The 13,998-nt window shown below is 43.9% G+C and overlaps 1 protein-coding gene across 2 annotated transcripts in view; it reads right to left on the reverse strand.

Annotated features, from left to right (window-relative positions):
* Positions 1-452: 452 nt before the first annotated feature.
* LOC120919101 (testis-expressed protein 47-like) overlaps positions 453-13,998 on the reverse strand; it is a 17,476-nt gene continuing 3,930 nt past the window's right edge. For both annotated transcript variants that reach the window (XM_040331114.1, XM_040331112.1), the window contains exons 4-9: positions 13,346-13,440; positions 10,924-10,988; positions 9,219-9,420; positions 8,101-8,257; positions 5,237-5,349; positions 453-598 (exon numbers count right to left, since the gene is read on the reverse strand). In XM_040331114.1, the coding sequence (XP_040187048.1) occupies positions 5,291-5,349; positions 8,101-8,257; positions 9,219-9,420; positions 10,924-10,988; positions 13,346-13,440 (578 nt within the window). In that variant the 3' untranslated portion in view covers positions 453-598; positions 5,237-5,290. The remainder of the gene's footprint in view (positions 599-5,236; positions 5,350-8,100; positions 8,258-9,218; positions 9,421-10,923; positions 10,989-13,345; positions 13,441-13,998) is intronic.

A 13,998-nucleotide genomic window follows, 5' to 3' on the forward strand; every position in this document is an offset into this window, starting at 1 on the left:
TTTTCATTAAGATAGACACAGTTAAGTGCCAAACATTTCAATATGAAATTTCGTTTAAAATCTGCATCATTACATTCTCACATTTAAATCGATACAAAATAAGATGCTGTGTTCTCATTAATTTTACCACTTCAATAATAAAATTATACGTTTTAATTATTTAAACTGGAGCTCCCAGAACCACACCTCGTCACTAGTATTAGAAATGAATAGCCCTAAGTTCAAGAGGGTTGCAATTTGCACTTTTTTGTTTTTCCAAAAATCAAAGTGACTTCTCTGTGGGGAAAAAAAAAAAATATTTCCTTCACAACTTTATTTTAAATTTTATTTTTACAGAGTAATATATGAAGTAAAAATAAACAATCTTATCTTATTTTTAAAGGAAAAAAAATAAAACAGACACCTTTTTAAAATTAGCAAATCTTAATTAAAAAAAAAAATAGAAAACATATTTCCTAGTATATTGTGGTCTGTCTATTGCCTGTGAAATGGGATTAATTACAGAAATATTTTTAAAAAAATGAAAAGAGAGTATATATCGTTTTTTTCTTTTCTTCTTCTTCTTTTTGCTTGTGTGAGTGCGTGAAATGTTGGTCTGCTATATGAAAGGAAGAAGAACATGTTATTGAATAATGTACATATGTATTTGTTCATAAAGCTGTTAGAGATTCTAATGTAAAATTGTAAAGAAAAAAATGCTTGATGGGGGGTGGGGGAGGTCAAGCTGTATTTTCCAGAAAAGTTGTAAATAATGGAATCAAAAAAAAAAATGTGACTCTGCATTGCTTTACCCATCTGCAATTTTTATATATTTTTTTTTTTCTGTCACACTTAAAATGTTTACATATTACCAGAAGCAATGGTTGAACAACATCCCCATCATTTTGAATTGTGTCTATAAAACCACTGTGTATTTTCTTTTTTTTTTTTTTTTTATTATTTTTATTTCGAACAAATTTGCAAAAAAAAATGCATCTTCTAATGGCAAACAAGATTTGAGACATCGTTGTGAATAATATTGCTTTCTGACTGTGTTTTTTATTTTATTTTATTTTATTTTGAGCAAATTTACAAAAAAAAAAAAAGTACTTATTTTTTTTTGTAAATTTGTTCAAAATAAAATAAAAGATTACGCAGTCAGAAATCAATATTATTCACAACAATGGCCCGGATTCAGTAAGATTTGCGAATAAATTACGGAGGCACAGGGCAACGATTTTGCCCTGCGCCCCCGCAAATTTGCGCCGCTGCCCTCGATTCACGGAGCAGTAGCTCCGTAAATTGCGAGGGCGCGCCGGCAAAATTGCCCGGCGGAAGCGCACGCAATTTAAATGATCCCGCAGGGGGCGGGAATCATTTAAATTAGGCGCGTTCCCGCGCCGATCGTAAAGCGCATGCGCCGTCGGGAAACTTTCCCGACGTGCATTGCGGCAAATGACGTCGCAAGGACGTCATTTGCTTCAAAGTGAATGTGAATGGCGTCCAGCGCCATTCACGAATCACTTACGCAAACGACGTGAAATTCAAATTTCACGACGTGGGAACGGCGGGTATACTTTAGCATTGGCTGCCCCTACTATTAGAAGGGGCAGCCTTACGCTAAAGACGCCGTACGGAAACTCCATAACTTGCGTACGCAGGGCTCGCGCAACATTGTGAATCGGTGTTAGTATGCAATTTGCATACTATACACTGAGCACAATGGGAGCGCCCCCTAGCGGTCATCGCAAGAATGCAGCCTAAAATCTGCGTGGCATAAGAGCCTTATGCCACGCAGATTTTAGGCTGCAGTCGGCGTTACGATGTTCCTGAATCGGGAGCATTCGCTACGCCGGAGCAAGTAAGCAATTGCGCTGCGTGACTATGGTTACGCAGGCGCAATTGCTCTCTGAATCCGGGCCAATGTCTCAAATCTTGTTGGCCGTTAAAAGATTTAAAAAAAAAGTACTTATCTTTTAACGGCAAACAAGATTTGAGACATTGTTGTGAATAATATTGCTTTCTGACTGCGTATTTTTATTTTTATTTTATTTTGAACAAATTTACAAAAAAAAGTACTTTTATTTTTTTTATTGGCAAACAAGATTTGAGACATTGTTGTGAATAATATTGCTTTCTGACTTGTCAGATAAAATACCGAGATTGCAAAACGCAATTCACAACGGCAATATTTTTTTTTTTTTTAAAGAATTCTATAGTTTTCGTCTTCTCTTCTAAAATCAGTACATTAAAAAGGAAATTGAAGGGAAACTTAATTTTTATCTGTAACCTGTCCTAAAATTTGCATTAGCCAAGTTGTGGATGATAGTCTTGTGCAAATCATTGGAATAAAAAAAAAAAAAAAAAAATCAAAGATTGACACTTTTGGAAAAAATAAAAATAAAAAAATGTAAATCATTGTTTTGTGAAAAAAAAAAAAAAAATGGTATAAATAAAATTACAGACACTGGTGAAGTGATCAAGTTTTGCCGCTGGGAACAAATTATTTTAATCCTTATGGAAAAAATATATATATATTTTTTTTCTGCCCTCTTACACCTGTTGCCTGTGGAGGTTTCTATGCACACTTTTTTCCCCCCCCCATCTCAGTGGTGCGCCATGTTTTATCTGTGTACAATCGTATTGTTGTACAGCACGAATATGTTTTTTTTTTTACGTATGCAAACATGTCAACGGAAGACCCCGACGCGGTCTCGCAGTGCGATGTACAAACTGGTTATGCAGCGCTGGGAAGAAAAGTATTTGACTTCAGTATTTCCAGTACAACGTCTACAGATTTCATATCTTTGTGTCTGAACATGTGATACTTCTATTGTACCCCCCCCCAGTGCATTCACATCTACGATACCACCACCACCAGGCCTGAACCATAGCTTCTCCCGAGCCCAGCACTCTCAAGATATCTTTTTATTCAAAAAAAATAAAAAATTAAACAAAAAAAAATAAATATATACATAAAATAAAAATAATGAATGAATCTGTTTTCTGTGTTTTTTTTATTATTATTATTCACTTGCTTACTGGGCACATACACCCCCTTCCTGACCAGGCGAAATTTCAGCTTTCGGCACTGTCACGCTTTGATAGATATGAATTGGTTCTGAGGTCCCCAAACCAAAGAAGGGGGGGTTTTGGGCCATTGTTGGACTATTGCGGTACTGGTAACATAATTATAAGATGTACACACACACAAGTAAATTATATGGAAAAAACATTTTTATTAAATACAGTATCGGTGAAGACACAAAGGGGGGTACAAAATTAAAAGAGTTAACGACCAGCGCAACACCAGTATAGTAATCCCCAGGAGGGGGAGAAGAATAGTGGGTTGGAAGTCATGACGAATATCTTGACTAGTTTCGTGGCTATCAGCCGCTTCATCAGAAGCATGTCTAAAAAAAACCCGCAGGCGAGCGGGGCGGATGCCACCGCACAAAGTCCCGCATGGCGACCAGGGGGCACGCATATGAATGGATGGACCTACTTGAATACAAAAAATTGTGTTACATGTAAGGGGCCCCGGGAACGGGAGCCCAGGTTGAGACCTGTGTGTAGAGCCACAGATGACCTCCGCAGGGAGTGTCCATGGTAATGGACCAAGGAAGGAGGGGGACCACATTGGGTCCCAGGGTGGCGTCAGGGTAGTGACGCCTACCAGTGGCACTAGAAGAATAAAGAGTGACTTACTGTGTTACTTATTCATGGATGCCGGACCCCGGGACTTTACCCAGCCCACAGTAAGTGACTCTTTATTCTTCTAGTGCCACTGGTACTAGTAATGGCGACGATCTGCGATTTTCGGCACGACTGATATATTACAGCGGACACTTGACACATTTTTGGGACCGTTCACATTTATACAGCGAACAGTGCTAGAAAAATGCACTGATTACTGTATAAATGTGACTGGCAGGTAAGTGGTTAACACTAGGGGGGAATTAAGGGGTTAAATATGTACCCTAGGAGTGATTCTTACTGTGGGGGGAGGGGACTGACTGGGGGAGGTGACCGATGGTTGTCCCTATGTATGTGACTGCCGATCGCGGGGGACTGGCGGACATCGCGGCCGCCAGGCACGCACACCAGCACCTGCGTGACGCGGCTGGCGCTCCGCCGGAGGCCGTATATAGACGGCCTCCCGGCAGATCGGAGCCACCTTGCGGCCGTAAATAGTCGGCCGCAGGATGGGAACTGGTTAATTTTAATTTTATTAATTTTTTGCAATTTTATTATTTTTTGGTTTCAATTTTATTATTATTGCCCACTAACAAAGAGATTTTTTTATCATAGGTGTTTTTAATATGATCAAAAACTGAATATCAACCAAAAATCCAGAAGAAAAAAAAAACACAAAATTATACAAATGTTATAAATTGAGTTGAAGTTAAGGCTGCATTCACATTGTAACGCCGCGTATGCGGCGTAATTTGCCGCGATTTGTGTAACTTTTTTTTTTCACAAATCATTTCCATTGCTGTCTATGGCCGAACGCCAATGCCGCCTGAAAAAAAGGGTCCGGGACTTGTTTTCAGGCGGCAGGCGTACAGCGTTTGGCGTGAGATGTGAACCATCTCATAGACAGCAATGGAAATTCGCCACTGCAGCGTGTCGGGCGTTTTGTCGCCTAGGTGTGAATGGAGCCTTAGTGAGTAAAATAAGTACAGTGGAACCTCGGATTGCGAGTAACGCGGTTAACAAGCGTTTTTCGCAATACGAGCGCTGTGTATTTTGAAGAATCCTCGGTTTGCGAGTGTTATCTCACCAAACGAGCAGGATTCAGGCCAAAGCGGTGTGCAGTACCGCGTTTTGGCCTGAGGTGGGGGTGGCGGGGCACTGGAGTCGAACAGTGCCATTCGGAAAGACTCGTAAATACTCCTTTCCTGAGCCTTTCTGAGGTTTGCCAAGGTCAGCCGAGCTGTCCTCGGTTTTTCTGGCTGTTTCCAAGGCTCTCCGGCGCCCCCCCCCCCACCTCTGCCCGCATGCAGTATTGCATGCCATTAAAATCAATGCAGAACTAATTATTTTCGTTTCCATTGACTTCAATGTGAAAACTTGCTTTGAAATGCGAGTGCTTTGGATTACAAGCATTCTCCTAGCACGGATTATGCCCCTAATCTGAGGTTCCACTGTACTTTGAAAGAACATTCATCAAGTCATCACTGAGAATTTTTATATGGAACTCTTCTAGCTTAGCATTAAATGGTGGCACTATGTAACGTTTTTCAGCAAATGTTACCATTTTAAAGCTTTAATTGTTGGTACGGAGGGGGTCACATCAAAGATGTCTTCTTCATTGAGGAGGTCGTGTTTTCAGTGGTGTTAAGTGTACCGGCGTAGGCCAAACACGATCTGTTAAGACAGTAAAAAAGAAAAAACATAATTAGAGTCACTTATTCTCCCTGTTATTTTTCTAAAGAGTTGTACACAGAGAGGCCATCAGGGCTTTAGATGATCACGTTTTGGACCTTTTTGTCCAACACATGGGCCAACCAGTAATGTGGCCTTCGGCTTCCCAGATGTAAGCAAACCTTCCGTGCCAAACTCCCAATCTGGCCACTTGTCATTGGACAGTGTTACCAAAACCCAAATCACAAAAGCCCAAAAATTATTTTCATGACCATGTCCACAAATATGAGAGACGTAGAAATTCTGAGTACAAGGTCAAGGATGCCTTCAAAGATCAAGGACTTGACTAATTCAACACTGGTAATGTTTAAAAATTGGAAACCATGGGAAAAAAAAAAAAAAAAATCCCCTTATAAGCAAAATCCAAGATCACACCCCCCGCCCCCCAGATACTCCCACTTTGATCACGCCTCCCCAGATAACCCAACCAGGTACCCCTACATTGATTACACCCCCAGATACCCCCCACTCTGATTACATCTTTAAATACCCCCCCCCAACCCTGTTCACACCTCCCCAGATGCCTCTACACTGATTACACCCCCAGATATCCCCCACCCTGATCACACTTCCCAAGATACCCCCCCACTCTGATTACATCTTTAAATACACCCCCCCCCCAACCCTGTTCACACCCTTACACCCCCAGATATTCCCACCCTGATCACACCTCCACAACTACCCCTACACTGATCACACCTCCCCAGACACCCCTACACTGATTACACCCCCAGATACCCCCCACCCTGATCACACCTCCCCAGATACCCCTACACTGATTACACCCCCAGATACCCCCCCACCCTGATTACATCTTTAAATACCCCCAACCCTGATTACACCTCTACAGATGCCCCTGCCCACACTGCAGAGCGATCCATCTCTACTTGTTACAGAACACCGATCATCTACACACTGCAGAGCTCTGATCAACTTGACATTGCAGAATACTGGTCATCTATACCCTGCAGAACACCAATCATGTACACATTGCAGAGCACTCAACCTCTACTTGTTGGAGAACACCGATCATCTACAGCCTGCAGAACACTGCACCTCTGCATGTTGCAGAGCAACGATCACTCTCCATAAACTTTGAGTGGTCTGTGTACTCTGTGCTCTCCTGAGCAGTCTAGTATCCTCTCAGTAGATCAGTGTCATGTGATCGGTCCCCCAGACACACATGCCGCGCCCCCCCTTACCCAAGGACAGGGCGGAGACAGACACACACACATGGCCACCCCCCATACCCAAAGGACAGAGCGGAGTGCCCAGTGTTTGGCCACATTACAGGGAACACCCCCATGAGAGAGCAGTGCATGGCAAGCCCCTTCTCTGCATCCTGCCCACTCACCGGCAATGGGGATCCCTTCCCCGGCTCCTCACGCCGATCCCTGCAGGCAAACTCAAGCTTCCATGCTGCACCCTCTCTTCTATGGAGCGCAGGGTGGAAGTTTTAGTTTGCCTACTGGAGGGTCAGGTATTTGAATAATCCGATACCCCAGTTGAGTGTCTGGGGATCCGGATTTTGCCCCTCCACCCTAGGCAGCTGTGGGGGGGTAGCATTTGGAAAAGAAGATTGTAGCATCCGGAAAAGAAGATTTCTTCTCACAAAAGAAGCCCTGTGGAAATGTTTCCAAACTCTAGATATTGGTCTCACCATTTTACTGAGAGGAGGAAAAGGAAAAAACTATTGACTTAACCAGCCTATAGGGGAAGATTATGCTGTGATGGTGGAGAACATTAATAGGAATCACTTACAGGTAAACAATGGGAAACTACCAATAGGTCAGTCTACAGTTAACAATGACATTACGGTCAAGTATGGAATGGGGACAAAGGTATGCTAGGAGAAGGAAGGCTGTAGACTTTTTACCCCCTACCGTCCCTTTTGGATCTTGTGAGTCTACACGGAGGTCTGGTTTACACTCCCAAACACATGTCCTTTAACCAGATAAACAGGTTCAGAAGAAGGTTCTAAACCTACCATTATTCCCATACCAACAACATTTGGACTTCACATCATTGATGTTCTCCAAATGTAGATCGATCTTCCAACCAACAGTGCTGAAATGTACTTTGGTAGCCTTCGTTTGGCAGCTCACAGGCATAAATAGTTTTTTTTTGTGTGACATCCAAGAGGTACCCCACCCATGCTCGAGAGGGCCCATGCGGCTTCCCTGTCGCATTAAGTTTTACACCAGGACAGGAGCGGCAGAATTCACTGGAACCAATACCTGTATTTTCCTCCTGCAGCTGCAGAAAGCCAGTTTCTCCTCCTCTCCCTCCCAACGGCATTCAGTGGCTGCAGGAGGAAAATAGAGGAGATTGGTTTCCAGTATATGCTGCCTCTGCCCCCTTCTGTTCAGGTTCCACTTCCTTCTCTCCCATGGTTCCCCTTCCCACTCACAGCGTGGCCTACTTCCCCTCCTCTTCTCTCCCGCCGGGTGCTGCTGCAGGATGGAGAGCAGAGAAGGTGCCGATAAATATGTAATTTACTAGTACCTTCCTTTTCTGAGAGAACACAGTAAGTGCTCGGTACTGATTGATAATTGAAGCATAGTAGACTGTGTATAAACGCTTCATCATCTTCTGACACTTTTTTTTTTCTGTACCTCTTGGATCCATTCAACACAACTTACTTGACTGCTATTGGAATAACAAATGTAACATTTGTAAGCTTCTGGGCCTTACCTGAATCCAGGGTGACATGCAGGGGGCAGTCATAGGCCTCCAGGAACTGGTCTGGTGTGAGGAGCTCTCTACTGTGCAGGAGGTGCAGGATGGAGGTCTGGGGGATGGTTAGCTCCGGCGATTTCTCAAACAACGAATTGGGAATGGTTTTGGAGCCCTGGGAGGGGAAATGACACAAATCAAGAGTCCAAGTTCCATAAACTTTCTGGTTGCACATAAATGCAAAGCCGAAGGAAATGAGATTACGATGTCAAATTGTGGAACCCAACGATAAAGCAAAGCCAACCGGTGCTCAGGTCAAGCTTTAGACCTTCGGCCGACATTATTTTAAATGAGTGACCACACACACACACACAGGGTTTTTCCCCCCCAAAGAATAGGTGTAGGAACTCCCCATTTCTCCTCCCCACCTCTGAGGACCGTTCTTTGGCTCCACCCCCTGCCCACCTTCCAGTACTGCCCTTTATAGAGACTCAACTATAATTTTTGGTGCCATTTGTATGGAATTGGTTAATAATAACAACAACAACAACAACAAGAAAAGCAGTAAAATAGATCCCTTACAGCCAGCAACAACAATAGAACCTCCAGCAACAATAGATCCCCCTCCAACAATAATAGACAACGGCAGCAAAATACCCCCCCCCCCGGCAAAAATGTACCCCCAGCAACAATAGACTCCCCAGCATCTATAGACCCCCCTGCAGCAATAGCAGATATTCCCAAAGCCAGCAACAACAGACCCCTCCCTCAACAGTAGATCTCCCCCAGCAACAACTGACCCCCCCAGCAACATAAGACCCACCCCACCAACAATAGATCTCCCACCGCTAACAACAGACTTCCTCAGCAATAATAGACCCTCTGTACAAAAACACATCCCCTCCAGCTACAATAGTTACCCCAGCAGCCAGCATCAGCAGACCCTTCAGCATACCCCAGCACACATTCAGTTTTGGAGGTGCCGTAACAGGGGCGGACTGACAACTCATGGGGCCCCCCGGTCAATACCAACCTACCAATCAGCATTGAGCATTTCCCTCTATCCATTATCAATAGCCCCTCGCCCCTGAGCATTTCCCTCTATCCATTATCAATAGCCCCCCGCCTTCACTGACCTTGGGGTATTTGGTCAACTGCTTTCCGATCTTCAGTATCTTGGTCAGGCACTCGGTGATTATGCCATCTGTGGCCTCCTCGCTGTACTTATCCCCCAAGTATTGACCAGGAATGTCCAGCACTTTGTAGCTCCACTGGCTGAACAGTCGGTTGGGGATGTTATGGGACAAAACCAAAATCTTGGCGTTCAGCACTAGCGCCCTGCAAATTAGGACATACACATTTCAATTGAACCAATATTAGAAATATTGAAATGGCCTTGATTTCAAATTGAAGGCCACATCCAACGCGAAATGAACAAGCTAAACCCTTCCACTGTCCATAATATAGAACCCTTCCACCGTCCATAATATAGAACCCTTCCACCGTCCATAATATAGAACCCTTCCAACTGTCCATAATATAGAACCCTTCCACCGTCCATAATATAAAACCCTTCCACCGTCCATAATATAAAACCCTTCCAACTGTCCATAATATAGAACCCTTCCACTGTCCATAATATAGAACCCTTCCACCGTCCATAATATAGAACCCTTCCACCGTCCATAATATAGAACCCTTCCACCGTCCATAATATAGAACCCTTCCACCGTCCATAATATAGAACCCTTCCACCGTCCATAATATAGAACCCTTCCACCGTCCATAATATAGAACCCTTCCACCGTCCATAATATAGAACCCTTCCACCGTCCATAATATAGAACCCTTCCACCGTCCATAATATAGAACCCTTCCACCGTCCATAATATAGAACCCCTCCACTGTCCATAATATAAAACCCTTCCACTGTCCATAATATAGAACCCTTCCACTGTCCATAATATAGAACCCTTCCAACTGTCCATAATATAGAACCCTTCCACTGTCCATAATATAGAACCCTTCCAACTGTCCATAATATAGAACCCTTCCACTGTCCATAATATAAAACCCTTCCACTGTCCATAATATAGAACCCTTCCACTGTCCATAATATAGAACCCTTCCAACTGTCCATAATATAGAACCCTTCCACTGTCCATAATATAAAACCCTTCCACTGTCCATAATATAAAACCCTTCCACTGTCCATAATATAGAACCCTTCCACTGTCCATAATATAGAACCCTTCCCACTGTCCATAATATAAAACCCTTCCACTGTCCATAATATAAAACCCTTCCACTGTCCATAATATAGAACCCTTCCACTGTCCATAATATAGAACCCTTCCAACTGTCCATAATATAGAACCCTTCCACTGTCCATAATATAGAACCCTTCCACTGTCCATAATATAGAACCCTTCCACCGTCCATAATATAGAACCCTTCCAACTGTCCATAATATAGAACCCTTCCACTGTCCATAATATAGAACCCTTCCAACTGTCCAGAAGAGGGGTAGGCAATCTGTGGCACGCCAGCTGTTGCAGAACTACAATTGTAACTGCCAACCCCATCATGCCTCTGGGAGTAATTATAACTGTCAACCTTGCAATGCCTCATGGGAAATGTACTTCAACAACAGCTGGAGCGCCAAAGGTTGCGGGGGGGGGGGGTCCCTAAAATAAATTGGAGGGCAGTTTATCAAAATCTTTTAATTTAAGGCTTGCTTTTGGCATCCATTCACTGCAATGAACGTGTAACCCCCCCCCAAGGGTTCATTTATTTTTGTGGCTGTTTTTGGCAAAACATAAAAAGATGAATCTCACCCACCTTTCCCGTCGTTTCTCCATCCTCCTGAGATCCCTGAGCACACAGTACAAGACGTCTCCCCCCGACTGAAACACACCAGATAAAGGACAACTCAGTTATACAGGATTACTCATTGACAAGTGCATTGGGTCATATCCTACAGCAGCCAATCAGAAACCAGCTCTTACCGTAAATCCTCACCATTGGACAAGGTCTGACTTGGCACCTGACTGATATTCTCACGGGGTGAATATTTTCTATCTTTTAAAGTGTCAACAAAAAAACTTACAACTTCTGTGCACCATTACTACCACTGACACTACTACCACCACCATCATCTACTGACACTACTACCACCACCATCATCATCATCACCATCACCACCACTGACACTACTACCACCATCACCATCACCACTGACACTACTACCACCACCATCACCACTGACACTACTACCACCACCATCACCACTGACACTACTACCACCATCACCACCAATGACACTACTACCACCACCATCACCACTGATACTACCACCACCATCACCACCAATGACACTACTACTACCATCACCAATGACACTATCACTACTACCATCACCACCACTGACTACCACCATCATCATCACCACCACCACCATTGACACTACTACCATCACCACCACCACTGACACTACTATTACCATCATCACCACCACCGACACTACTACCATCATCACTACCACCATCACCACTGACACTACTACTACCATCATCACCACCAATGACACTACTACCATCATCACTACCACCATCACCACTGACACTACCACCATTATCACTACTGACACTATCACCACTGACACTACCACCATTATCACCACTGACACTACCACCATTATCACCACTGACACTACCACCATTATTATCACCACTGACACTACCACCATTATCACCACTGACACTACCACCATTATCACTACTACCACCATTATCACCACTGACACTACCACCATTATCACCACTGACACTACCACCATTATCACCACTGACACTACCACCATTATCACTACTACCACCATTATCACCACTGACACTACTACCACCATTATCACCACTGACACTACTACCACCATTAACACCACTGACACTACTACCACCATTATCACCACTGACACTACTACCACCACTGACACCACCACCACTGACACTACCACCACCACCACCACTGACAACACTACTACCATCACCACCACTGACACTACTACCACCACCATCACCACTGATACTACCACCACCATCACCACCAATGACACTACTACTACCATCACCAATGACACTATCACTACTACCATCACCACCACTGACTACCACCATCATCATCACCACCACCACCACCATTGACACTACTACCATCACCACCACCATTGACACTACTACCATCACCACCACCACTGACACTACTATTACCATCATCACCACCACCGACACTACTACCATCATCACCACTGACACTACTACTACCATCATCACCACCAATGACACTACTACCATCATCACTACCACCATCACCACTGACACTACCACCATTATCACTACTGACACTATCACCACTGACACTACCACCATTATCACCACTGACACTACCACCATTATCACCACTGACACTACCACCATTATCACTACTACCACCATTATCACCACTGACACTACCACCATTAACACCACTGACACTACCACCATTATCACTACTACCACCATTATCACCACTGACACTACCACCATTATCACCACTGACACTACCACCATTATCACTACTACCACCATTATCACCACTGACACTACTACCACCATTATCACCACTGACACTACTACCACCATTAACACCACTGACACTACTACCACCATTATCACCACTGACACTACCACCATTATCACTACTGACACCATCACCACTGACACTACCACCATTATCACTACTGACACTATCACCACTGACACTACCACCATTATCACCACTGACACTACCACCATTATCACCACTGACACTACCACCATTATCACTACTACCACCATTATCACCACTGACACTACCACCATTATCACCACTGACACTACCACCATTATCACTACTACCACCATTATCACCACTGACACTACTACCACCATTATCACCACTGACACTACTACCACCATTAACACCACTGACACTACTACCACCATTATCACCACTGACACTACCACCACCACCACCACTGACAACACTACTACCATCACCACCACTGACACTATCACCATCACTGCTGCCGCTACTACTATCATGTTTATAGTTTATGCAAATTACTTTTAGCGCCACTATTTACTGCCTTGATTTTAACATTCTTTGCCAACCTGTGTGAGGAAGGAAAAACGGGAAGACATTAAAGTGATTCCTTGGGGAGACTCAAGAGCAGATCTCTGCTTACCTCAAGAACATGGATGGTACAGGACGGGTAGAGAAGCAAAATGCCCGTTACCGTCTCCCCCTGATTATACTGCTGGAACTTCTGCTCCCAGAATTCTACAAGAAACCACAGAAAGTAAAAACATATACATCGAATATTGACAGGGGGGGGGGGCAACTATGAATCATGGGACACCGTGAGAAAACTTATATGAGGGTAACCCGACTAACCGCATAACAAAGGGATGGAATGGTAGCGATGTCATTGACCTAATATGGTCATGTGGCCATATTAGTTCAATGATGTCACCAGCATCCCCGTCCCTTTGTTATGTCTTTTCCCAAGACATTATATCGACGAGCTGTAAAATAATAATTATTCTGCTCCCGGTTGTAGCCAATCCTTGGCTCTGCCAGCGCCCCTCCTTTTTCTTGGTATGCTGACGCCTTAAGAGTTCCCTTCACTGAAACTAAGGGGCCCAACACCTGAAAAACAAACCCCACACCATTATCCCCCCTTCACCAAATGATTTGGTCCAGAGCACAAAGCAAGGTCCATAAAGACATGGAGGAGCGAGTTTGGGGTGGAAGAACATGACTGCCCTGCACAGAGTCCTGATCTCACCCCAATAGAACACCTTTGGGCTGAATTAGAGCGGAGACTGCGAGTCAGGC

This window comes from Rana temporaria, chromosome 12 (assembly GCF_905171775.1).
Source record: "Rana temporaria chromosome 12, aRanTem1.1, whole genome shotgun sequence".
Classification (NCBI taxonomy): Eukaryota; Metazoa; Chordata; class Amphibia; order Anura; family Ranidae; genus Rana; species Rana temporaria.